This window comes from Aphis gossypii, chromosome 1, assembly GCF_020184175.1.
Source record: "Aphis gossypii isolate Hap1 chromosome 1, ASM2018417v2, whole genome shotgun sequence".
Taxonomy (NCBI): domain Eukaryota; kingdom Metazoa; phylum Arthropoda; class Insecta; order Hemiptera; family Aphididae; genus Aphis; species Aphis gossypii.
In genome coordinates, this window is record NC_065530.1 from 52775316 (window position 1) to 52800910 (window position 25595).

General features: G+C 36.9%; 1 protein-coding gene across 5 annotated transcripts in view; it reads left to right on the plus strand.

Annotated features, from left to right (window-relative positions):
- Positions 1-25595, plus strand: part of LOC126548977 (homeotic protein ultrabithorax-like) — a 235208-nt gene that overhangs the window by 72230 nt on the left and 137383 nt on the right. Inside the window, exon 2 of one of the 5 annotated variants that reach the window (XM_050197180.1) lies at positions 23412-23481. The exons of the other annotated variants lie outside the window; for them this stretch is intronic. Coding sequence (XP_050053137.1) covers positions 23412-23481 — 70 coding nt within the window. The remainder of the gene's footprint in view (positions 1-23411; positions 23482-25595) is intronic. 5 annotated transcript variants of the gene reach the window in all.

Below are 25595 nucleotides of genomic sequence, written 5' to 3' on the forward strand. Positions count from 1 at the left end.
TATCTGAGACGGACGTGATAGACTCCTACACCTATAATAATATTATTTCTTATATGCACGGCCGGCGGCGTTGAAACAATATAATATAAGTATACTTTTTGTTTTACCTGCGTATCGATAGCGTAATACGTACAGATTGAAGGTTTGGTGGCTTACAGTTGTTCTGGTCGAGCGTTATTATTTATTATTAATATTATAGGCACCTATATCGGGCGTTGAAATCTTTGAGTGCCTGTATGTGATTAAACGTTACAAGTCGACCTGCGGTTGTTTTTAGGTTCTATCGTACCGTTCGTATATTATACGATACACGAAATGTTGTCTTCGCATGAATAATAATATCTCATTCTGCCTACTTAATTTGATTTAATGTATATTATGCAGCAAATAAATAGGCAAGTACCTAACGTTGTAATATAAATGCCACTTGCCCATTTGGTTTTCGGCGTTGTTCGCATCCGTCATGATGGGCGTTGTATTTTTCCTCTAATAATATTACGCGCGATAGGCAGCTTATGGCGCCGCGCGCAATAACTTACGATTATAATAATATATTATATTTTACTATACGTTCACGCAGAATATTATCGCTATTTTTATATCGAAATACCAATGTGGATTGTCCCGAATGTGCGTTTAATGTATAATACTTAAACATTTTATTGCGTATTTTTTCGGTCGTACACATTTATACTTTTTTAGGCGTGCAATGTAAAAATTCAAAATGGCATTTTGCAGGGAAAAATGACAGTTAATTTAAACATTATTCATGAAAATGAGACAGGCTTAAGGCGTGGAGTTTATCTACTGCAGAATATTTAAAAAAAAATCCATAATATATGAATTTTAAGACGGCTAAACCGTATTACGCCGAAGCAAGGCTTATATACCTATTGCTTATTTGTTTTGCAGTGACACATTACTAAAGAATGGTTTATTACCGGCGAGTAAGGATATAAAATACCATATTATAATAAGTAATATGTGCGCAAGTATACAATCATTTCAGTGGCGTGTGGCGATAGTTACGAGAAACTGGAAAACGAGGAGAAGGAGGAGAAAGACTTCGGTACGAGAGATATAAGTACAAGACAGTGGGGCAGTGAGGTCGGTGGCGGTGGTGTTGGTGGTGGTGGTGGCAATAGAGAGGAGAGTCCAATAAGAGCGCTCACGCGCATGTATACAAACAAGAATTCCGTCGAGGAATTTGAATAATTACTTAATTTATATTTGGTGTCCGGTGGCCGGGCGCGGTCGTAAATCAACCAACGGTCGGCCGTGAATCATTACCTAACATATTATAATATACACGAACCGTGTGTATGCTCTCCAGTGAGTAAGAGGGAGAGAGAGAAAAGCACACGACTGAGGTGGATGGCCGATCACGCATACATCGCCGTGCCGAGGAACATGGCCGAAAATCTTTTAACAACGTATATGGTACGACCAAACGATGAAAACTAATCTTCTCGTCCATCCATTATTATCGTCGCCACACTGGAATCATACTTTTAAATATTTCGTAAAAACCGTTTTTCTACAGACGATACGTCACGGATATCATGTAAAAGTTTCGTTTTTCCGGTTTCCGTGTAGGTACAGTCGTTTACCGCTGGTCGTATTTACTCGCGGACCCATTAATGCGGTGACCGCGCGTTAAAACAAACGAGAGAAAAAAGAATGTTAATATTATAATACGCGGCGCCGTATAACTACGATATTGTTATTATTATTATTATACATTTGTTTTTTCGTTCAACAAACGCCAAAGCCGTTACCTCGCTGCCGGGTTGTAATACAAAAGGGCATCCGTGGGTAATAATATTCTTTCGGGGGTCTTGTCGCCGGCCGCCGCATCCTCCCTCCCGCGCCGCAGTCCACACCGTCACATGTGTTGACCCGCACGTTTTGAACTTATTCTCCTAAAACCGTATTAACAACGTCGCGCTTTTTCGCGTTCATACCTACCTATTATATAATATACGAACTATACTAACGAACGAACAGAGGTAGATTTATATATCGCACAATACAAAATAAACTCCGTTTTGTGTTATAAGCCCGTAAACGAGCGCTGCAGATCGTTAATGTGATACTTATTCCGACCATCCGACCCACCTACATACCGTGTAAAAACGCTCATTGTAAAAATAAATAATTGCGCATTATTATACACACATACACAGATACCTACGTTGTATATACGCGAATATTATTTAATGTACTATGTGTTGTTTACACGGTTCTTAATTGCAACGTATACGGTACGATAAATTTTACAAAAAACTTCGTAGCAGCCTAACCGTGCAGACTTTTTGTTCGTTGGTACGCAGTCACGCAGATTTCAACAGCGTTTTCTTACATTACGTTGAAAACGGTGTCCGTTTACTAATTTAATTAATATTTCAAGTTTTTTATACCGCGCATTCGTGCAACAACGATAATAATGTAGTTGGGTGATGTATGATAAATAGTGTAACATTATATACTTTTCAATCGTCTATATAGTTATTTTCTATGTCACGTTTGAATCCATTCCAGAGTGCAGTTGTGTAATTTCCATAATATACTGTCCCAATGTACGCATTGATATCAAAGTGACTGTTAAAACGTTAAATACCATTATAAAAGTCTCGTATAAACATTTTATATTCCATATAATTATATACGAATATATGCATATATTATGTGTTATAATGTACTTAATTCTAATGAGATTTCAACATCGAACTCTACTAGGTATGTGTATATCATTTAAACGAGTGTAAACGTAAGTGTATTTATTATTTATACACATCATAAAGATAGATGTACGTAAACGTTCGAGCCCCGTGAAAGAATCGTTATCTTCTGAACGCATGTCTTGTGAAATTGGGGTTGGGAGTGAACAAAAGGACAGTGAAAGAAGAAAGTGAAAACGTGGCATTTTATAAACAGCCGGTGCATGTTTGTCGTATATTTTCGTCGAAATCGTTGTATATTATAGGTAGGCATACACAAAGGAGTTATAATAATATATAATATTGCGTTATTTTCTGAGGCATTTCTTCGTCCATACATATACGTTGCATAAGAGTTACCTCTTGCTTGTCGTCGCCAATGCGTGCCGAATTACCTACAAAATATTAGTATCCGCCAGGTTGTCGCTCGGGCGGTGGGCACCGCCACGGCGGCAAAAGGGACTGCTGGCCGTGTGAAATGGATTTACAGCGAAGAAAGGAAAGAGAAAGTTTTTATTTTCGTCTGTGGCGACAAAAACTGCCAAAATATTTGGCGTAGACCTCCCGTGGTGCTATCGGCTAATGTATACACACATACATCACATAATATAGGTCGTTTGCGTCCTTTTTCGTGCGGTCTCCGGCAAACACACAAAACTGCCACCGAATCGAATCGAATCCCGTAAACACACATTATACGTTATAATATACGCGCCGCAAAAATAATAAATCGTTTTATTTTCCATTATTAACGCCTATAGTGATAATATTATACACGACCGCACGCAGACGATTATTAACTCGGCCGGGTGATTACCCGGAGCAAAGCACAACATTTCCTCATAAGACCGTGTCCTATCGGCGGAGATAAAAACGAAATTTACAAGATTACGAAAAAATAATAATCGAATGAAGGCGTATTTCACTTAAGTTTAGTGGGATTCTCATAAAAATATTTTAGAGATGTATAACATGTGTAATATAATGAATATATTATTAATATTATTTATTTTACATTGCACGGCCCGCTGATAATATACTACATGAGCGTCAAACGTATCTTATTATGAATAGGTTTATTATTGTTATTTATTGTATCGAATGAATATCATAATAATGTTACAGTTGTAGTGTACAATGGAATAGTTGATGTGGGGTGGAGAATTGGCTGAGACTCTCGAAATAACAGCTCGGGCGAGTATATATATATATACCTAAGTTTCTACGGCCGTGCGGTTGCGAAGCCGTTTAATTAACAACGAACTGCACGTTTATGATATATAGGAGGTAAAGCTTGTGTAGGTAGTCGCGATATCCGCCGAGTCTTAGCTTAATATAATATATACGCACAGGTTTGCGAGCACACATTATATATACATATAATAATATAATATATACCACCTCGCGAATAAAGTTGTCCGTGTCTTGCGGGCAGCCGCCGACGCCGCGCGCCTCCGACCCTTGGGAAAATTCTCCGCCGAAGCCGCCGCCGCCGGAAACTTATAGTCCCGACACCGGCGCGTGCTATATTACTGCTCCCAGACGTAGTGTTAATACTAATAATACGACGCCGCCGTTGGGTTATCAATTATAACAGCTCGCAATATATACGATACATATACATAATAATATGCGCTGCTTCTACATGTGTGTGTGTGTGTGTGCGTTCGGCAGGCATATTGCAAGTATACACATCATTAACGTCTACGGTTTAGGCGCATATATATGACAGCGGTGGAGTGTTGCGAGTAAGTTATGAAACTTCCAGTATATTATAATACACCTAAACACATAATAATATTATCCTAACCCGCTTACGTCGTGCTTACGTATATTCGCGAGCGAATGTTGTCCAGAGGGGTTGAGATTATTTTCCGTGTTTTTAATTGGATATACTTTCATACTGCTGTGGCATACCTATCACCTATATAAAATATTAAAACTTTTGACAAACTTTCAAAATCTGTTTGATGAATATTATATTATGTTGTATTTTCCGCGTCATTTGCGTCAATCGAATGCGCCCGAAAACAACACAATCATAATCTGATAGGTTAGGTTATCGAATAAAACGAATCTATAAGGTTCCTAAATTTAATTCCCAAAAAAATAAAGTCGACATCAATCGGAGACCAACAATGTATTCCAATAGGAACACTGTAATACTTTTATAAATAGATAATCAGCCAAGCTACACGTGTACGTTGAAAATGCATATTAAACGAGGGGATTCGGGAAAACCAGCTGGGGAATAATATATTTTCGAAAAAATCGTCTACTTTGGCAATGTCTTCATAATATTTTGGAGGGTAAACACATAATATATTAAACATGTATCAAGGTGCGTTTAAGATTGGTCCGCAGTCGTACGAGGTAATATGATAATAACGTCAATATATTATGAGATTACCTACGCGATCAAGTTATGTGACACAACGTGTTTTAACGGGACACAAATTGGTCGTTAAATCTGATATATAATACGTATATGATGCGTATTATAGTCGGGTAAACAACACGCGTTGACATTAATTAAACAGCCGCGTCATCGAAATCCGACCGAAAATCGTATTTGTATAATCGCCGGAAAACGTGTCGAGAATTAATTTTAATAATAATAATAATAATTGCCGTGCGCCATAAATACCTTATATATATATGAAATTATAAGTACACACAAATATATTATAATGTTTTGTAATAAAACATAAACGGGTTTGGTGGAGAAAAGCCCGCTTCTTGCTCCTGCGAGTTTTGACATTACGTCAAATCGATTTTCTTCGCAATTAAAAATTCGTCAAATCCTGCAGTAAAGCGCGTCGTTATTATATTATCATTCAAGTCGAATCTAAAGCGCGGAGCTGGTGAAAACCACAACCCCACGAGAATTTTACTCGGCACGTTTACAGTGGTCGTTGTTCATGCAATTTAACCGTAATAATATTATTATAACACGCTATAATCTGATGATTGCGTTTGTTGTGAAATTAGGAAGTTTTTTTCATCATTGTTTTTCATAATTTGGTTTAAAAATATAGTCCTCCCGCGCCCAGCAAAAAATCAAGAATTTCCTGTTTTAGGTCGGACTTTTTTTTTTTTCATTATTTTCATTATTTTTTTATAGTACCGTTGCGCGCAGGTATATACAAGACAATACACTGTTTTACAATAATTACAATTGTGAACACATATGCGCACTAACATCCCATCGCAATCTGACGATAATCAGATTGTGTTTTTCACGATATATAGGTTACAACTCTTATAATAATAATAATAAAAAAAAAGTCCAATTACAATAAAATAAACTACAATTTTTTATTTAATTATCGAAAAATAAGGCCGAGTCAAAAAAATAAAACCATAATCTTGTACTTTGTAGGTACCTATTTGTAGATTCTCAGCGGTACAGCAATATTTAGTTTACGAATATAATAATTATTTATGTAGGGACCATCGGCTTAAATCTGGCACGAATTTCGTAATACTGTTTTTGTGCACGTATAATACTGGTCTATCATATCATTATAATTATTCGGATATTATAATGGTCGTTTTGTCAAAAAATCGAAACCGGTTGTGAAAATTAATCCGTTTACTCTTTTCTGCAGCCCGTATATGTTCAGCCAAACGTATAATTTTTCACAAGCTTTCTGACGACGAAAAACCAGTAGTATATGTATATCGTTTAATTATAATCCTTATCATATTACATTATGCAAACGCGCTTTGTACCTACCTAAATACATCACTTTTTAATCGACGTCTGCAATTATTATTAAATAAATGCACCGACATGCTCGTAATTGGCTGGAAAGCGTTTTCGCCTTGTCGGCGGCCCAATCAGGACACCTCGGTGCACGATTCGTCTATCGGCTTCTCTAAAATCATCAACAAGTTAACTCGGTACAGGTAAACTGCAGGTAGTAGCCCGCCCACGATCACGACATCCTGCTCGGTCGAACGAGAGGCTGTCGTGTACACATATGTGTACAACACGCGGAATCGATCCTCGTGCAAAACGCATTTCGCATCGATACGACACGCATTTTTCTCTAAAACAATTTAACGTTCATTATAATACATATTATTATAACGTGCATGAGATCTATATATAATATATGTATAAGTATCCTCTATACGCACTTACCTATACATAATTGTATTTGTGATCTAAAGATTTATCGTTGCAGTGCAAGCAGGTAATGCATATCGCGATAACTATACATATATACATTACTATGTATTATATATTCAATTAACGTATGGTTCTTCGATATTCATCGGTTGAAATTGTTAATTCTTCCCACTCTGTCTCTCTCTCTCTCTCTCTCGCATGCACTCGATATAAATACTCGATCGTGTATGTTCTTCTACAAGAATACAAAAAATTTATATATATTATATACACATGCATATTCGTTGTGTTGTTTGTTTTTTAGACGGTCACAATCCACGCGACCTCTCTTATCCAATAGGCCATCGATATCAAAGAAAAACTTGCGTCGAACGACCGACCTCCGATACATTATATTATATGTTTTTCTAACGCGTGTACCTAGATTTTTATGTTTCTAACATACTCTGTGGTTTTAATTGGTTTGAATATATTTTAATAAGTTACAGAACACTAAATATTATCTATATATAATTAGATAAATCATATCGTCAAGCACTTCCGTCACATGAAACTACTATATTATTCGTTTATAGTTCTTTAAAATCTCGTTGAATTTTAACTCGTGTTCATATAATAATACACGTCTTTTTACACAACCATTTCAACGATCCTACAGAATTTCGTTCATTCGTCGCGGTTTCTGCACGACACTTTTTTCCTCGACGACGGTAACAATTATTATGCGTTTTACCGATCGTCGCACGCAGCATCATATAGTATTGTTGTTACCGAGCAATCTTATTATTACGTATATCCCTCGTGCCGGCCATGTTTGTGCATCAGGTCGAACCGGTCAGCTGCAGCGCCGCTGTATACCATACCAGTTCGAACGAAATTGTTTTCCGTTTCGGGACGGATAAAAAAAAATAAATAATAATAATAATAATAACTTAAAAACAAAAAGATAGTAGATATTATTATATGCGACCGGAGAAAAAAATATACGCTTATATATGCGCGCTTGACAGTTTCCGAATTCCGGAGAACGGCGTATATACGTATATTATGTAATGTAGAGATAAAAAAATATATCGACGGTCCGTGAAAGAATGCGCTCGGGTGGTTATGGCTTAATATACTTTGGCGAGAAACCCTGCCGGAGGCGAAGGCAGACACGCACTCACGCACACACACATAGCATTATATTATATATTGTGTACACGCGTATGTGTACAGTGTATAATACGGTCGTTCGCGGTATTCCGTAGAGTGCAATGGCCATCGCACGGTGCATAATACAACCGTCCGGAGGAAAGGGTTTTAGAATCGCTAACTGCAGTTCAAGTGGTGCAACACATATAATTGTTGAGTGAAAAATTAAATCTTCAATGCATGCTTTGTTTTGTGTTTGTATCTTTTGAACGCGAACATTACAGTGATTTTTATTCACTGTGTTAGGTATGCGATGTATTATAATATATATCGGCTGCAGCTGCACTGCAATCATTATACGTATAGTTTTATTTTTTGGACGAAAGACGTTGAAACGAGAACGTTTTAAACATAGAGATATATAATATCTGCTGCATATTATCATTAATCCATGCCCTTTAGACTGTAAACGCGTAACCGAAAGATTTAAATATTTAACATGATAAAGATTATTATAACTACACCGATGATAGATTAGGCTACATGCTGTACCACAGAACGTATCCATGTGTAGCTACTTAGGTACAACATATATTGAATAGACCAATATAATAAAATATTTATCGTGTGACCAGTACATATTATGTATAGTTAAGTTGATAATATAATTGATAAATAGTATAGAACCTTTACATGGTTTATATAACGAACAGGGATGGTGTCAGTAAAGAACATGTATCGAGTGATTGAAATCGTTCGCCATCACGTCTGTCTCATGGTAAGCGAGTCTGAAATTTAAATCCTCGGTGGAAAAGCAATTTCGCGAGACAATAAATCATATGGTGCGGTTAGAAAATCTAAAACTACTTCTAATTCATATGTATTGCACCACACTTCCGTTTATATATTATAGATCCACTGCGTCTCGTCTACAATATTAGTCTTGTGGGACGTCCGATATTACATAAATATATATATATTATACATGGAATTTCGTCGTCCGCACGCATCCCAACAACCAATAATAACAGTCACGCGCGCGTTCACGTCCGTTCTGGGTATAGTTAATACGACTGCAGTATATATTAGCCCTACACGAGGGTGCGCGGGCGACTTACGACCGTACGTTCGGTTTTTAATATAAGAGGACGTATTATCTACTTTTTCTTTCATTTTTTTTTTGTCACGATCTCCCTAACCCCCTCCCCCCAACAAGACGCCTTTGGGACGAACGTGCTCGGACGCTTCAGCTATTTCGGCAATAAACACACACCACGGACACGACCACATATATATGAGTTAACGACTTTCGGGGTATTGTGGGGGTGAAGATCAACCCTTCTCCCTGATGCAGCAGCAGCAGCGACTCCCTGAGGCATTCCTACCATCTGCAGCCACTGTCCGTGAAATAAACTATAATATATATATTATATTGTATACACACTTGTATACATTGATACACAAAAAATATATTATATAAACGTCAGGCCGCCGCGCCGGTCGCAAAACAGTTTGAAACTTTTTTATGTATATATATGTAGGTATGTACGAAGACAATCTACAGCACGCGCGTTTCGATACTCCGAAAACCTTGAGCAATTATAACAGCGCCCGGGTGTATTCGCGGGGGTGGCTTCTGCTATGAGTTTTCTCATATTGACGCCGCAATCTTTAAAACGCTTATGTTAATGTTAAAGTTTTAATGAAACTCTGGTTTTTCCGACTCCTCGCGCTTCCGCCCCCCCCCCTGGTTTTGTATCCAAATTCGACATCCCCAATAACACTCATTATCTCGCGGCGGCCGATACTACGTGCTTATTTATATCGACGTTTCTCGAGGATTATATAATATAAATAATATAGTTATATATATATATATACACTCAAACAACTTACTAGTACAGTTGTACTTTGCCGATGCCGTGCAGGCTTCTCTTCGGCGTCGTATCCACGCGCGTTGTTTATAATGTATACTTTGTTGTTATCGCAGACGTGCCGCTCATCCTCCACCCCCCGTGCCCAACATGATCACAACTTACCCACCCATCTCACCCGGGTTCATATCGCGCGTCTAATCGACGTCGTTATACGGGGTCAATTTCGCGGCTGTTTAGGCACTACTCCAAGTCCTAACGCCGCGATAATTAAACTCGGTATCTATATAAAATATATATACCTACTACGCGTAATGTATACATTGTTGTGTGTAAATAGTTTTGTATGCAGAAACAGTTCCGATGTTTATTGGCACGTGCGCGAACCAAACAATCTCACCTAGATTCTATGTTTACGCCACGGTATAATATGAAGTGTATAATTATACGTATGTACATTATAGATTGGTGTATCGTATTGGAATTCCCACTGGCCGACAAACGTGCGCCGAGATACATATTACACGCATCGTCTTAAAAAAAAAAAAGGCGAATATTGAACAATGGCAAAAATATGCGATATCTTATGTAGTGCCCAACGCGCCGGATTTCTAAAATATTATATTATTGTTATTTTAAAGCTATCTATTTCACATGACCTTCCATCTAATTTTTAAATACGTCTTACAGTTTAATTCGATTATCCTTTATATTATTTCATAACACAAATACTAAGCACATGTTGTTTTTGTTCGACAAGAGCACATGTGTAGTATCATATTATTCGTCATTTAATTACATCGGTTTTATATTATACAATAATTTAGTAATCGGATGCTGCACAATGTTGAAATAACTAGTCGTTATCGCGGGTCCAATGTGCGTTATATATAGGTATTATAATATTGTTGTGATACGATTCTCATCAATGAATATAATATGGCTTTCAGAACCGTCGGCTAGTTATAATATTATTATTCCATGATTATTTACAATAATTATTAGTTATAGCGATAAATATTGTTTTGAAGCGGCCGTGTTTTTATCTTGTTTAATGTTTTATGTTGACCGCGAGATCACCACTCTGCATAATATATAAATACATAATATAAGAGAAGATATAATATGAAAGGAACGACGACGACGGTTTAATACAAAGGGCCAGTGATAAAGTCAGACATAATTGTAATAATAATAACATTAATAATATGCCCTATACATAATAATAGTATCCTCCAACGCAGTAAATTCTGATTCCGAGTGAATTTGCAGCAAGGGTTGATCGTAATTTAAGTACGAGCTACATTATCTCTCTTTCTCTCTCCTCTCTCTCTCTCTGTGTATCGCTCTTTCAATATAATGTACAAGTATACAAGAGCGTATATTATATACATAATATATACATCGTAGACCATTCGTCGTCGTTGATTATTAATTTTCACGAAGACGTGTACCGTACGAGAAAATCCGTAAAGCCACACATAAATAATACGACTTAAGTGTCTCGGCAATGTTCGTTTAATAGCGTTTAAAATATTCGTTTGTTTGTTCTCGATTAAAATTCCGTACAGAAAATTAACGTCGAAAACAGCACACAATAAGTACCGTCACGCGCATAATATACGTACACGATACGACGTGTAATACATACAGTGCAATTAAGCGTGCACGTTGCATATAGTAAATATATGTACCTATATAAATACTTCATTACAAAGGAAAGACATCCAAAAGCAATAATGGAAGTTCTGTAAGTCCAAAAACGCCAGCTATTTCTCGTGTACAGCAGTTTTCCCACCAGTACACAGATCGATTCTTAGCGCTTAAATATTATAATAATATAATATTATTATTACCATAATATCAACTCTATAATGCGTGTACCGTTGTAGAATATAACTTTCTGCAATTTCAAAAGTGCTTATAATATATCTTACGTACTTAGTTCTAAATTGATCTAGCGATGAGGCTGTGGTTTTTCATTTACCTAGATATCCGCGTGTGAGATATGGTATAACTAAATCCGTCTACACGGAAAAGCGGTGAACGCGAGAGTGTTGTGTATATTTATATTATATATAAGGAGACGTGCAACAGCACACCGTCTAAAGTCCATAACCACTTACGGAGCAGGTCGTAACTCCTCGTTATACACTCTCGCACACGTTTTTAAGTAGATAGATGGACCCGGAATGTTTTATTAAACTCCATAAATACAATTTTAATGTTTAACTTTCGAAGGTCCCACGCGCGCATTGTTGCAGTAGCTGTATACAGTATATTATAGTGTATAGTTGTTGTTTTTTAATTCCCTTGCTTATAAAAGTTCTATATAATTTTTTAACGCAACGAGTGGAAAAAAAAACAAGGGGCTCGTACTTAGACGCCCAAACTAATTAAAATGGAGAAGTTGTGTTCTCGCGTCGAGTGAGGGGACGAAAAGTTTGCAGCGCATACGTCCCGCGCGGTCCTCCTTGCTGTTCCTCGGGGGCAATAAAAATAACGTTTACTAAATCCTATACGTACAGTCACATTTTTTTTCTTCTATTTTTGTTTTTGTTTTCGTCCTATAACTACGCGTGTAAAAAAATATAAAATATGAAGAAGAAAGACAATCGTTTCTTTCCTGGATTATATCACATTTCGCGCGTATATATTATTGGTGTGTATCTGTGTGTGTGTACGCGCTCGCATGGTGGTGCTCGTGGAGACTGTGCTGCAATAGCCCATCCGTAAAAACGATTGGCTATTTCTTTTGCAGCCGGAGGGGCATCAAAACGAGAATTTATCGTCGGGGATCCCGAAGGGGAGAGATGGCGTATTTTAAAGATTTATTGCCTACACCAGTTATATCACGCCAAATCGAACCCATTCTTTTCTGTATTTTTTTCCCCTTCATATCTTAGCAAAATCTTTTTTTTTTTCATTTCAGTCCTATCCCCGTCCCCGCATCTGATCGAGAATATTTACAATACTAATAATGATAATAATAATAAAAATAATTCACTCTAGTACGATTCATCAACGTCGAGAGGCACTTTTACAGATTACAAATATTATGTTATTATTATTATTATATTATATGTATATCGCGTGAGTGAATTATCTATATATATATATGGTACCCGCCGCACAGGAAGACTTAAATAAAATTACGTAATCCAATGGCAATATTCGACTATTTTTTTCCCGCCTAAACCATCGTGGTTAATGGATTTATTACTTTATTTTTTTTTTCAATTATCTCGCACTCCCCCGGGTAATACCCACGAACTTATTATTACAAATCATTTTTGTTCAAAACCTCACTTTCCCCCTTCACACGCAAATGCAGTGATGTCATCCATTTATAATAAAACAAAATACAAATATTGTGAATTTGTTTAAAAGAAAATTATACGATACCTACATTTTCCTCGTTATTTTTCACAATAATAGAATAACTCACATAGTCACATATTAGGTCAGCTATAACATAGAATTATTAGGGTTCACGTGTTTTTACATATTTTGTTATTTTATATCATAATAATAGTATAAATATAAACTAATATTTGTTACATTCTATACAAGCAAACATTAAATTCGTTAAATGTTTATTAGTTAAGTTGATAATTTCTTTACTTGTTAGCAACTGATTAATCCATTCTCTATAACATCGTTATATTTAAAACACTATGTCAGATTAAACAGTTTTTTTTTCACGTTTAGTCATAAAATAATATTTAATGTATAAAGTGCGCTCGTGGTAATTTATAATTAATTTAAAATTATTTTACAACAAATACATAATCACAAATTACATAATAATATGTGTAGATATATAATTATAAAATAATAATTAATGATATTATATTTAACGTATGATTAAAACAAACTAATATTTTTCATTCGAGTTTTAAAGGTTATCACAAAATATTGTTAAAAATTATCACCGGATATTACGTAATCAAAGTATTCGGTTTTGAATAGCGGTTAACTGTATATTTTATAAACTGATGAAAGTTCATGTCATTGTGATTATTAAAATAAATTGATTACTGTGTGTATCTAATAAATATAACTAAAAATTTGTTTTGAAAATATCGATTGTCCTAATTTTAAGAGGTTTTAATATTTTATAGACGTTATTTATGACGTTTTTGAATTATAATGTGTAGAATATAATATACGATATATGTTATACGAAATTGACAACCCCGCATGAGCTACTTTCTTTTTAATTCCTAAGATAAATCAAAGAAGAAGACATGCGATAACATTATATATTATTACTATAACTACGCAGTATACAGATTACCGACACAATAGTAACTCCTAACGACTTTCTCTCCTCGACAAACTTATGCAGTAGTTTAGAACCTTTTTTGCGAACTTTCGAGGCTAGGCCGGCGATGTTGTAATTTGTGCGCTAAACCACTCAACCTTAGGTGTCACGTGATTTCGTTTAAAAGGGCATCATAATATAATGTACCGCCTAAGTAACGCGACAACGCGCGAATTATAAATAGGTACGTATAAATCATAATAATATCAGGTATATAGTCATGTTGTTATTGCAATTAGTTCTAGAAAATATCAAACGTCAAATTAGTACACGTGCCTATGTGATTATATGTGCAAATACACGATGTGTGCATATTTTAAAATAATTCTTTGATGGATATAATTTTACGTACGTGGAAATAAGTAAAAGTCAAACACAGACTTAAAGGATTAAAGTTGTAATTACTCTTTATGTTTTATGTCTCACCCTAGTTCCAGGATTTCGCTCCTCCCAGCATTGCGAATACGCGTATATTTATTGTTATTATATTATAATTACAGTATAGCATAATATGAAATATACGTACATAATATATTATATCGTTGTGCTCCTCCTCTCCGACTGATGCTGTTGCTGCTGTTGCAATAGGTGGCGGCGGGTGCAGTTAATTAGTCGGCAGGGCTCGGCCGCACTTGTTAATTCTCGCGCTAAAAACGCCGACCGAACCGAATGAATAACGGATGTACAAGGATTCCGTGAGCCCCCCTCCAAAAAAATTACACCCTCGTGTTCTAGTGTTGTTGAATATATGCAAGCACACACACAAGTATTATATTATACATTCTCGTGCGCGAACAATATAATGTGTAGGTACATTGTACATCCAGCGTTTTCGCTTACCGGCCTCGTGCCATCGTTCTTCCTGTTCTGTCCTTATCACGAATAATAATTGACACGGCCCACAGGTTGATGATTTCATGTTTCATTGTTTCATCAACGGTTCTTGTACGATTTCGACTCTTATACTATTGCCGGTTGTGAAGCATATTATCTCTTGCGCGGTGCAGCGTCGCGTAACGACCGACGGTAGAATGCGGACTACCAGAGCGATGTACACGGGACATGATACCTTCGGCGAATGTGATGTGGCGACGTGTTATTGTATAACCGTGAAGTCCGCAAAACGGTGTGGTTTTTCATACAATGTCTTATAATGTCTTAAGTATTGCAGGGCCGTGTATTTATAACGGCACTCTGAAGATTTACCTGCAGATCTCGTCCGGACAATAGGAATTCCGCTATATTTTGGGTCATTTGCGGGGTGTATTCGCATTATATTCGTATACTTTGTGCACGGCGGTGGCGACCGGTGGCTCATTAACCTGGCCGCCCGGTACGCATAACTCGGCGGGAGGTTTTTGGAGCACAAAGGTTATAAACCAAAAATAGGCAGGGATTTCGTGACCTAGATTCGGCCGGTTATGCTTTACGAATTTTCTGTCATGATTTATTCGCGCGGGGGTGGTTGACGTGCAGGCAGGTATTATAGTAATCTAGTACATTCGTTTAGGTATGTAAGCGGCGTTTCTCCGTTTCGGCTGTATAATAAATAATACGTATGTAACACAATGAGGGCCGCCGAAGTTAAAATATATATATTATATAATATAAATACAATATAATATAATATGAATTGTGTACGATATCGCTTTATATCGTATTATCACGGTACGTATAAATAGGTATACATATATAGTATGTTTAAAGTTGAAGTTTATGACCTTAGATGATTCGTTTTCGCACGTCGGCATGTGATACGCATTGTACAGCGGCGTTTAGATAGAAAAAAAAAAAATTATAAATAAATAAAAAAAAATGGGCACGTTTTCTGCGCGATTTTAACGTTTTACGCCAAACTATTTATAATAATTTATTACAGTACGTATATCGAAACGAGTTTCACACTCCGGACCGGTCCCCGGGTCATGCAGATTCACTGTATACGCTATATGCATGCATATCGAACACATTGTTCCTGCGCATAATGATAATGTATGTAGGAATTTAGTAACTATATAAGCGAAACCGATTCGCGAGAATCACTTGCAGTCCTCGTTAATTATATACACATACACACAGCAGATAATAATAATATATACGTTATATAGCTGTCAGTCGTCGCAAAAGCACTCAAGGGAACATGTTAATTTATTTATTTTAGCTAAAAATAATATATTGGCCAGACGACATTGTACATTATATAATAATACTTATGTATAATAATAATAATAATGCCTTACAGCGCGTAGTATATTAAATTTTGCGAGGTAGCAATCCTCTCTATACGTACAGTGATCGAAATTACTAAAAAATTTTTTTCTGGTGGGAGGAGAATACTTAATGTATGAGAATCAAAAAAAAAAAAAACGTCGCTCATATACCCGGTTTAATTTAAGACAATACAAATTAAACAATATATATAGATATATTCACGGACAATTATTTAATTAGCAAATATGCAGTGCATAATAAGTATCCCGCAATCTTTAGCGCGTATTCTGATATATTTAAACCGTAATAATATGATAATATATATTATCGTTTATTTGTTATAATTAATTGTAGACGCGTGCCAATCGTCGCAAAGGATAAACAGCGACAGACGTTGGACGGACGGACAAGTCGATTTGGCCCAAGTCTAATGTATTATTGCGATTATTGCGTTTATATAAATATTATATAATAATGCACTGCACATGGTTTATTAGTCTGGCTAGGGCGGTGGTGGCGGCAGTTGCCATTTATACCGACGCAGGATAGTTCGTCTTGCCGCCGCCGCGGTTTCCATGGAAACCCGCGGTTCCCCGTCACGTGCAGCCCTTTTCGCCACACTCACTCGCGAGGGCGGGCGGGCCGGCTCGGCCGTGCACACGCACATTATATACGTATCGTACATATATATATATTTAAGCGTATACTCCACGAGCACTAACAAACGACAGTGCCGGAAAAATAAAATAATGCGTAAGAGATAAAACGTCGTCACACAATGGGTCAATAAGTCGTAACCGAAAGGATATTATTATTATATTATTAATTATACGTTTTTTTTCTTATTAATTATTTATCTGTTCATCGGTCGATCGTACTCATTGTAATATTGTACTACACCGTATTAAACTATTCGCTAATATAAAATAAGTCAGGGATTTGTCGATGACCTATTTATACACTACAAAATAGTATAATAACGTACATCCTTGCAGCATTATCGCGGTGTTTACCACCCTATGCATCTAAATACTGCTGTAGACGACTATTTTACAGGTAAATAATTTATCGTACTGTACATATGGAGGACCACGTGCACGCAGGTGCTAATGACTATAACTGCGTATAATATTATCAGATATACACTTCTGCTTTATATAATATTATATGTTTACTGACCAGCCCGTTGTTTTAATTGAATTAATGAGGTGCGAATGTTTATGTCGCACGCGCGGCCTAATGCACCACTCGGGGCTAGCCGACGTTTAATAAATTCGAAATCCCTAGTTCGCCACCGACCTATCTACCCTCCCCTCTTGTGGTGACTCGCCCGTCGCTCCATCTGCACCATCTAAATAGCTGCGAGTCTCTCTCCCTCTCTCTCTCTCTTTTCAGTCCTCGCCTACGACCCGACTTGCGGCGCACTACTCGGAAACTGCCACGCATAAATTACACGCCACCGTGCTCGACCCGGAGATAATGGCGATCCGATGGGTTCTCTACGCTTCGTGACAAATGGCTATTGATTGGTAAACCACCCGAAAATTCACGTACCTAATACCTATATATAATAGTATATGTATATATTGGAAGAAATAGAGAGAGTAGTTGGCATGATATACATTTACAAGCATATATTCATTGTCGTAATGTATCAAAACTACTTGCAGAATGCTTATATATTATTATATTAATAATGATATTTAATTATTTAATATTATATTTCGTCAATGCATTACATATTACTCTGGTAAAATTTTATGCGAGCAGATAATAATATAGTATATAGTTCTTAAATGGCTAAGGGTGGGTGTTAAGGTGATATTATACATATAGTTAGTGTAAATAAAATATCACGTAGTATATAATATTAGTGTATAGTATATCGGAACGAACCGAAACCACTATTTATTATTAAAAATATCTGCTTTTTTTTTTAAACAGACGAATTTTGAATATGAATATTTAAAAAATATTTGTGGCAAACACGATAAATGAGATTTTAAGCGTTATTATTATTTAAAACCCATTTTATTTAATGTATCTACCACATTATTCTCTTATTTTATATACGATACGAACAGAGCAGCCCGATAGGTTTTGATAGTACCTATTCCAGACGGCTTACGATATATAATATTATTTACTGTATGCATCCACTGTCCGCGTTGTAAATATACACATATTGTATGTGTCATGGGAATCGAACTGCCATTTTAGTACTGGTACAAGTGTAATGGCCTGTGTAACGTCGACAAAACAATTTTTTTCCGCGTATAATAATAAACTTGTCGTATCGGACGCATTTGAACCGTCTCGGGAAGATCTCCGCACGCGATACATATATAAATATAATATATAGTGTTCAAGAAAATGACGTACCCGTCACGGCGACGATCGGATAAACGGAACTTTATGTGAGAGAGATGCGCTAGCGGATAGCGTAGTTGCTGCTGCTCTTGCGAGGTACCTACATTTATATATGTATATATATTTTAGATAAGAAATGTACGTTGGAAAGCTTCTTACCAGTGTCTGAGAGACCCTAGCTGTTTTCGTATATATATATATATATCTGTCTCCGACGTTTTCTCGCGCGTGCGGAACAAATAGCTAGGTCGATGGAGTTTTTTAAATTGGCTCCGTATCCTAAATCCCATATATATATATATACATTGACAGTGCCGAGTTTATTTGACGCTCGGTGAAACACGCCGGAGCATGCCGCCGCGAGCAATTTCTCAAAGTCAATTCGGTCGAATTAAAAAGTTTCCGTTTTGCTGCTCTCGCCGGGCGCTCACCCTCCCCGAAAATATACGACCGAGTAATCCATTCGGTATTTTTTTCGTCTCATTCTCTCTCCCTTTCTCTCTGCGATTTACAAATATATACAGAGCCTTCTCCTCGTCGAGTACCTTTCGCGTATATAATGTACTACAGCTCCCTCGCGCAACACATTCTTTTCTCTCCGGTCGACGGATCGGAAAAATACGCAAATCCGAAATGCTGCGATGCCGACATCGACACCGAACTGATAACGTTCGCGTAGTAATATACATACATTTATATATATATATATGTTATATTGTTACAAACTGCGCTCCCTGCGAAAAAGGGTCCGTATTATTATGTAGGTTTCGGAAAACTATAAAAACCCATATACGCGTATAATAATATCATATACATGCGTATGTATCGGTAAAAGGTTTCAATATACAAAAGTAGTCGTGGGAGACGAGATTTTTATTTATCGCTGCATTACTTGTGTCATTATCCTCCTCCACCACCGTCACTTTGTACTATATCGCCGCTCTTGTCGCGCGCGCACATCATCCGATCGAGCTTTTAAATCTAATGGAATTCGTTGGAGCCGCAGTTTTCCACGATAAAGCGTTTGGGTGCGGGCTCAGCTATAATATGGCCAAGAAAACGAAAAAGTTTTTTTTATATTTTATTTATTTATTCTCCTTTCCCCCGTACCATCACCCTTTTGGTGTCTTTCAAGCACGCGATGGATATTCAGAGTTTTGCGCGTCGTGGGAAGAAGGCATATCTGTTTATATATTTATATATTGTATATAAAACGCTAGCACAGAGAGAAATGTGATTTAATCAGAACGAAAACGTCGAGTTTGTCGGAATAATATTGCTGCGCCATGTTAAATGATCCGAAAGCATAAAAACGGTCGTCGCCGGCTGCGATTGCCAAATTGAGCGGACGCGGCGGCGGCGCAGCGGCAATATTATATTTTATATATTTATATATATATGTTTATGTGTGTGTGTGTGGGTGGTGTATGGACAATAGATAGGTGCATTTCTGTCGGGTGAAAAACAATAGTATAGTATAGTACCATGGCAGCAGATATAAATGTCGCTCGACCATGATATTCATCTTCTCCGATAATCCATAATTTTACATTGTATACGGAACAATATTTTTACTGTCCAGTTTCATTTTTCGACTTCACGCGTGCTTATTTCCAAGACTTGTCATTCACCCGTTTTAAGAAAATAAGTTCAGATTCATCTTTTGGACTCAGTAATACTTGTAAATATTCATCAACATTGTAATTACATTTTAGGGAGTCGTGAATAATAATACTCATTTGCATTTTATGCAAAAAAAAAAAGAATTTTTAAGTTTTATTTCGATGTGTACATTTTACAAGACATTTTACACAAACATGAATCTATATTAATATTAGACTAATATTTCACCTGATTAATTTTCATGGCGATTACTGTAGTAGTGCATATTTGACACAAAATGCATCAATAATTGTCACGATGTACTTTTTTGTGTATTACTATAATATCTTTATTTTGCTAGTAATATATGTGTTATGTATTTTATACATACATTACGCCGACTATTCTCTATACAATATACACACCTATAACTATAATAATATGTATGTTCAGATGCTTAACAACTGGATAATGGCGGGCAACGTATTATTATTACATGCTTATAGTATAATATATAATATGATGTAGGTGAGGACAATAAAGGACCACCGGGCGCATAAATCACTTTGTGACCGCGACCTCCCCTTTCCACCGATAGCGAACGACAGAATTCCAGGACTTTTCTAACGGGGTCAGCTGGACCCGGCGCGCACCCTCTAAAAACGTACGCGGTACACCTATAGCGCTTACATAATTTTAAATGCACATTAAACCTATACTCAATGCCACAATATACATTTTATACACGTTTTGTTATCTAGACGAGTCTCTTTCCTCGTGATGTTTAAGACGACTACGATAATGAGTGCTTCTCTGTTGGTATTTTCCCCCCAAAAAATAAAAATAAAATACAAGTTATAAAAAAAGTATATATAGCGTGTAGTCCATGATTTACGATTTTCAATAATTTTCGATTGTTTTTCGAATGCGATGAGTTAAAAATTTAAATTGATAAGTACCGAATGAAGGTACTCATTACCTACGTTAAAAACTAAATAAATACTATCATTATATTTTATACTGCACTCATTTGCTCATGTGCAGCTGGTTTAGTTGTATGAATTGAAAACACACTGTTTTTCCATGCAAATATTTTTTTATATATACATATAGACTATGTTTATTTTATTTTAGCGTCGATTTTTAGTATTTTATTTAAAATGGAATACACCTTCATATCTATTAGTATTTAATAAAATACACTATATGTTTTCACTCGAAAGTTATAATTCTTAACATTTTAAAAATCTGCGGAACGTACCTAAACAATTTAATACTATAATAATAAAACGGCGATATTAAATAAATAAAAACAGATGTTAAAATATTTGAATTTGTGAATAAAAGAACGTTGATAGTTATTACCATCATATACATATTCAACCAAGTGTTACATAAAAACGTCTTGTGGGAGGTGTCGTTTAGTCGTTACACTTTGGACCAATATTACGTTTATTCATCTATAAAAACAAAGGTTTTCAAAGTACACTTTGGGGTGCACTAAAGAGGAAACGGGCTGCACCCGCACAGGAAAATCGAGGGGGAATGAACGTACGCAAGTTAGTTTACGGTTACACTAACATTTCGATGGACTTTAAATTTGTTCTTTTCTTTTGAGCTCATCTATCTGACGAAAAAAATTTCTCGAAACTGCATTAAACAATTTATAATGTGTATAAAGGTAACGGAACATTTTCTGTAATATTCATCTTGGTCACGTGTTCCGATTTTTTATGTATCAACACTGAGACTTAGATATTCCTTGTATATAACGACACAATCGAAACGGTTAAAAGACTTCACAAAACTCCATTATCATAATATATATAACCGTATAAAACGTAAAATGATTATTCGACGCTGGAAAGTCTAAGAGTTTCGAACAAACGTGGTGACAAAAAGAAAAATTCAAACCGCACGTTTCTAGTCTACGCGGAATTTCTAAAAATGACGTGCCGATCCATATAATAAGAACTACATTACGTCGTGCATAGAAGACGACAACAACGCGGAGCTTTCGTCTTTTCGCTCGTATATATTATACAAAATGTATATAAATCGGTTTGCTGGGATTTTCGAAGAGATTTTAGAGGGTTACAAAAAATGAGATAATATATATATATATACGTTCGCCGACAACCGTCAACTGAATATAAATTTCCCTACTTGCGTTAGTTTGCCATCTTTGTATTCCACACGCTCCCTTATGCATTATTCGTATAGTAGCTATGTATATATAGTGTCAAACCACCCGTTCCCGACGCTGTAACCCGCTCGCGCGGCCGGCACGTCGGAGGAGAATTTTTATGACGTCATATCGGTCGTTTTGAATTTCATGAGACCCCGATGTCTCCACCCTGCCTCCCGCCACACCCCCACCCTCGGCGATCGTACATTATATTCTATCCGCGCGCTCGTCCATTCCGTTTCTCCTCTTTCACCGCTGTTTTCGTATAAATTTCCACGACGCGCACAACTTTCGCACAAAGTCTTGGGGCTTATGGAAAGTTTTTGCGCTTTAGAAGTTTTCGGATTTTTCGATAATCCGATATCTGATGTGCGGTGGATGGAGAGAAAAAAAACCTTTTCGTATTGTGTGCGCGTGGCGAACGGGGCCCCCTTTCATAGGAAATTCGACGACGCACACAACGATATGCGTATATATACACGACAGCCGCAGTGCTGTTCGAATTCTTTTTTTCCCTTCCTCTCCCGGCATATTTATTTATTTGTTTATTTATTTTTTGTCGTCCGCGATATTCGAGAAATATCGCCGTATAAATAAAAGCAAAGTCGTAAAACCGTCTCCGGGTATTGGTTTTACGGTCTGCTGAGAGGACTACGAAGAGTAGTTGTGATAATCCTTCTCTTTCCGCTAAACCGTCGATGTAATGCGCTAACAACGGAATCGTAATTTCGAATTATATATTATTATCATTACATAAGTACTCGCTAGAATATTATTCTATAAAAATATGCGTTATTTACGTTTGTGTTTTATCAATGATTATTAATATTCTTCTTTTTTTTTTCAGGTAAATATCATTTTGAACGTACTATTATATATTTCACAAACACGTTGAAAGACAAACACCGCGTTTTAACGTAAGTAATTAGATTTTCGTAAAGTGATAAATTTTAATGAAGGTATGTGTGTAATGTAATATTACCGTATTATAAAATACCTATATGGTATATACATTCGTGTGTGTGTATTATATGTATATGAATGATATTTCTCTGTTTTCATTTTATAAAACTAACATTTTTTGTGTAACGTATTAAACTCATGACCAAAGTTAAACCGAGCGTGGATAATATTACAATGAGTTATTTTGGACGAGGACTCGTGGGCGGAAGTTTTTAGCCGGACCTCCACACGCGGGCCCGTGCGGTATAAAATCCGCACACTATATAATATTATACACACTTGGCATAAGCGCACACGATACGGCGGCGACAGATTAAATAATTATTTACCGTGTAGTCGGAGAGAGTTTTATCATCGCTCGCGACGGTCATAAATTCTTGTAGAAAAAAAAAGGCGAAAAATAATAACGCTCGAATGTGAACAAGAAAAATACGAATATAAAATCTAAAACATTTTGCATATTTTACTCCTGCACGTACGCGTATTATATAGCGTGCGAACGTTCAGTCGTACACGCAAGGCCACCCGTAGAAATATTTCTCGTGGCAAGTGGGGGAAAGGGTAGTGACAAAGGCCTCGTTTCTTTGTCCATGCGTATGGCAATGCGATGTATTCGTTCTTTGCAGAATATTATATCACCGTTCACCGATAAGTGTAGGAAATGGGACGGCGGTTTTCCAAAATCTAAAGTGCAGAAAATATAGTCATGAGTATTTTAATTCGTTGACGCTACGCGCGAATCGTGAACGCGAAAAACGGCTGGTAGACGCTCGTAATGAACCTTCGGGATTCTGCACGCACGGTCGCGGTCCTTAAACTTTTTCACCGTCCGTGCCGCGGCGGACCACACGCGCGCACCCAGATGTTGCGCATCGCCGCCCGTCGATCGGTATCGGCGATCGGATGCGCTTTTTGTCCTTCTCCCTCGCCCCGTGGCGGGTCGGCGACATAGCAATCGTCTATCGCGTAAAATAATAAAGAGTCTGTATATACGCGTTGCAAACGGACGCGAGCGGTCTCTCTATCTCCGTCTATCTCTAGCACTCCGCGCGCGTATATATGTATGCACGTACCTATCTATATATTGGTATATATTATAATATGTGTACGCGTATAGTTTATGCACAGTTCGCGACTGTGCGTCATTGCGAACCCGCTAACGAGACTTCGTGTACTCTTTGTTTCCGCGTGCGTACAGCATAATACAGTTGATAATAATATATACGCCTATAACAAGCACCCACCGCGGTAACGAGCTGCTCCTGCTCCTATAGATGTATATTACATTGTGTGTGTGTGTATATATATATGTAGGTTCACGCACATATCGGCTAGGTATTAACGTACATAATATATAATATATGTATATAACTGCATGGGTATGCGTATGAGTGTGTGTGTGCGCCGCACAGTCGTCGCATGAGATAATAAATATGGCGTATATTCCTCTCGTTGGCGTGTGTGTGTGTGTGTTTTTCTATTTATTTTCTTTTTCGTATACCCTAGCGACCGGCCCGAGTTCAACGATCGAAAACGGTGAAAAAAAAAGAGTCGCATGGACAAAACGTCGGGTGAACCCGCGCGCGTTTGACGGAGGATAACGAGCGCCGAGTCGTCCGTTTATATAATATATCTTATATATATATATATCGTCGCACGTCAATCAAAACGTCTTCTCCTCTTCTCGGCGAGACTATACGTAGTATCTACGTCGTCGTCGTCGTGCAGCATCTGCACTGAACGGGTTCGTTCATCCAAGTTTTCCATACGATATATTATTATAAATCTGCGTCGTCGCTATATATACGTATAGGTATATTGATATTCGAGTTATGCCGTCATCACCGCACTCGTACGTATAAATATAATAATGATTCGAATGTGACGGAGATTTGAATAGTATAATATTTTCATTTGTTTATTTTTCGAATACTAATCAAGTCGAATGGTTTTTCTCGATATTTTCGTGGGCAAGACAATTTCCGTCGATGCGTTTAAAAACTTTAAAAAGTTTAACTAGTTTCCTGTTTCGACACACGCCCGCGGACCAATGGCGGTCCTACAGTAT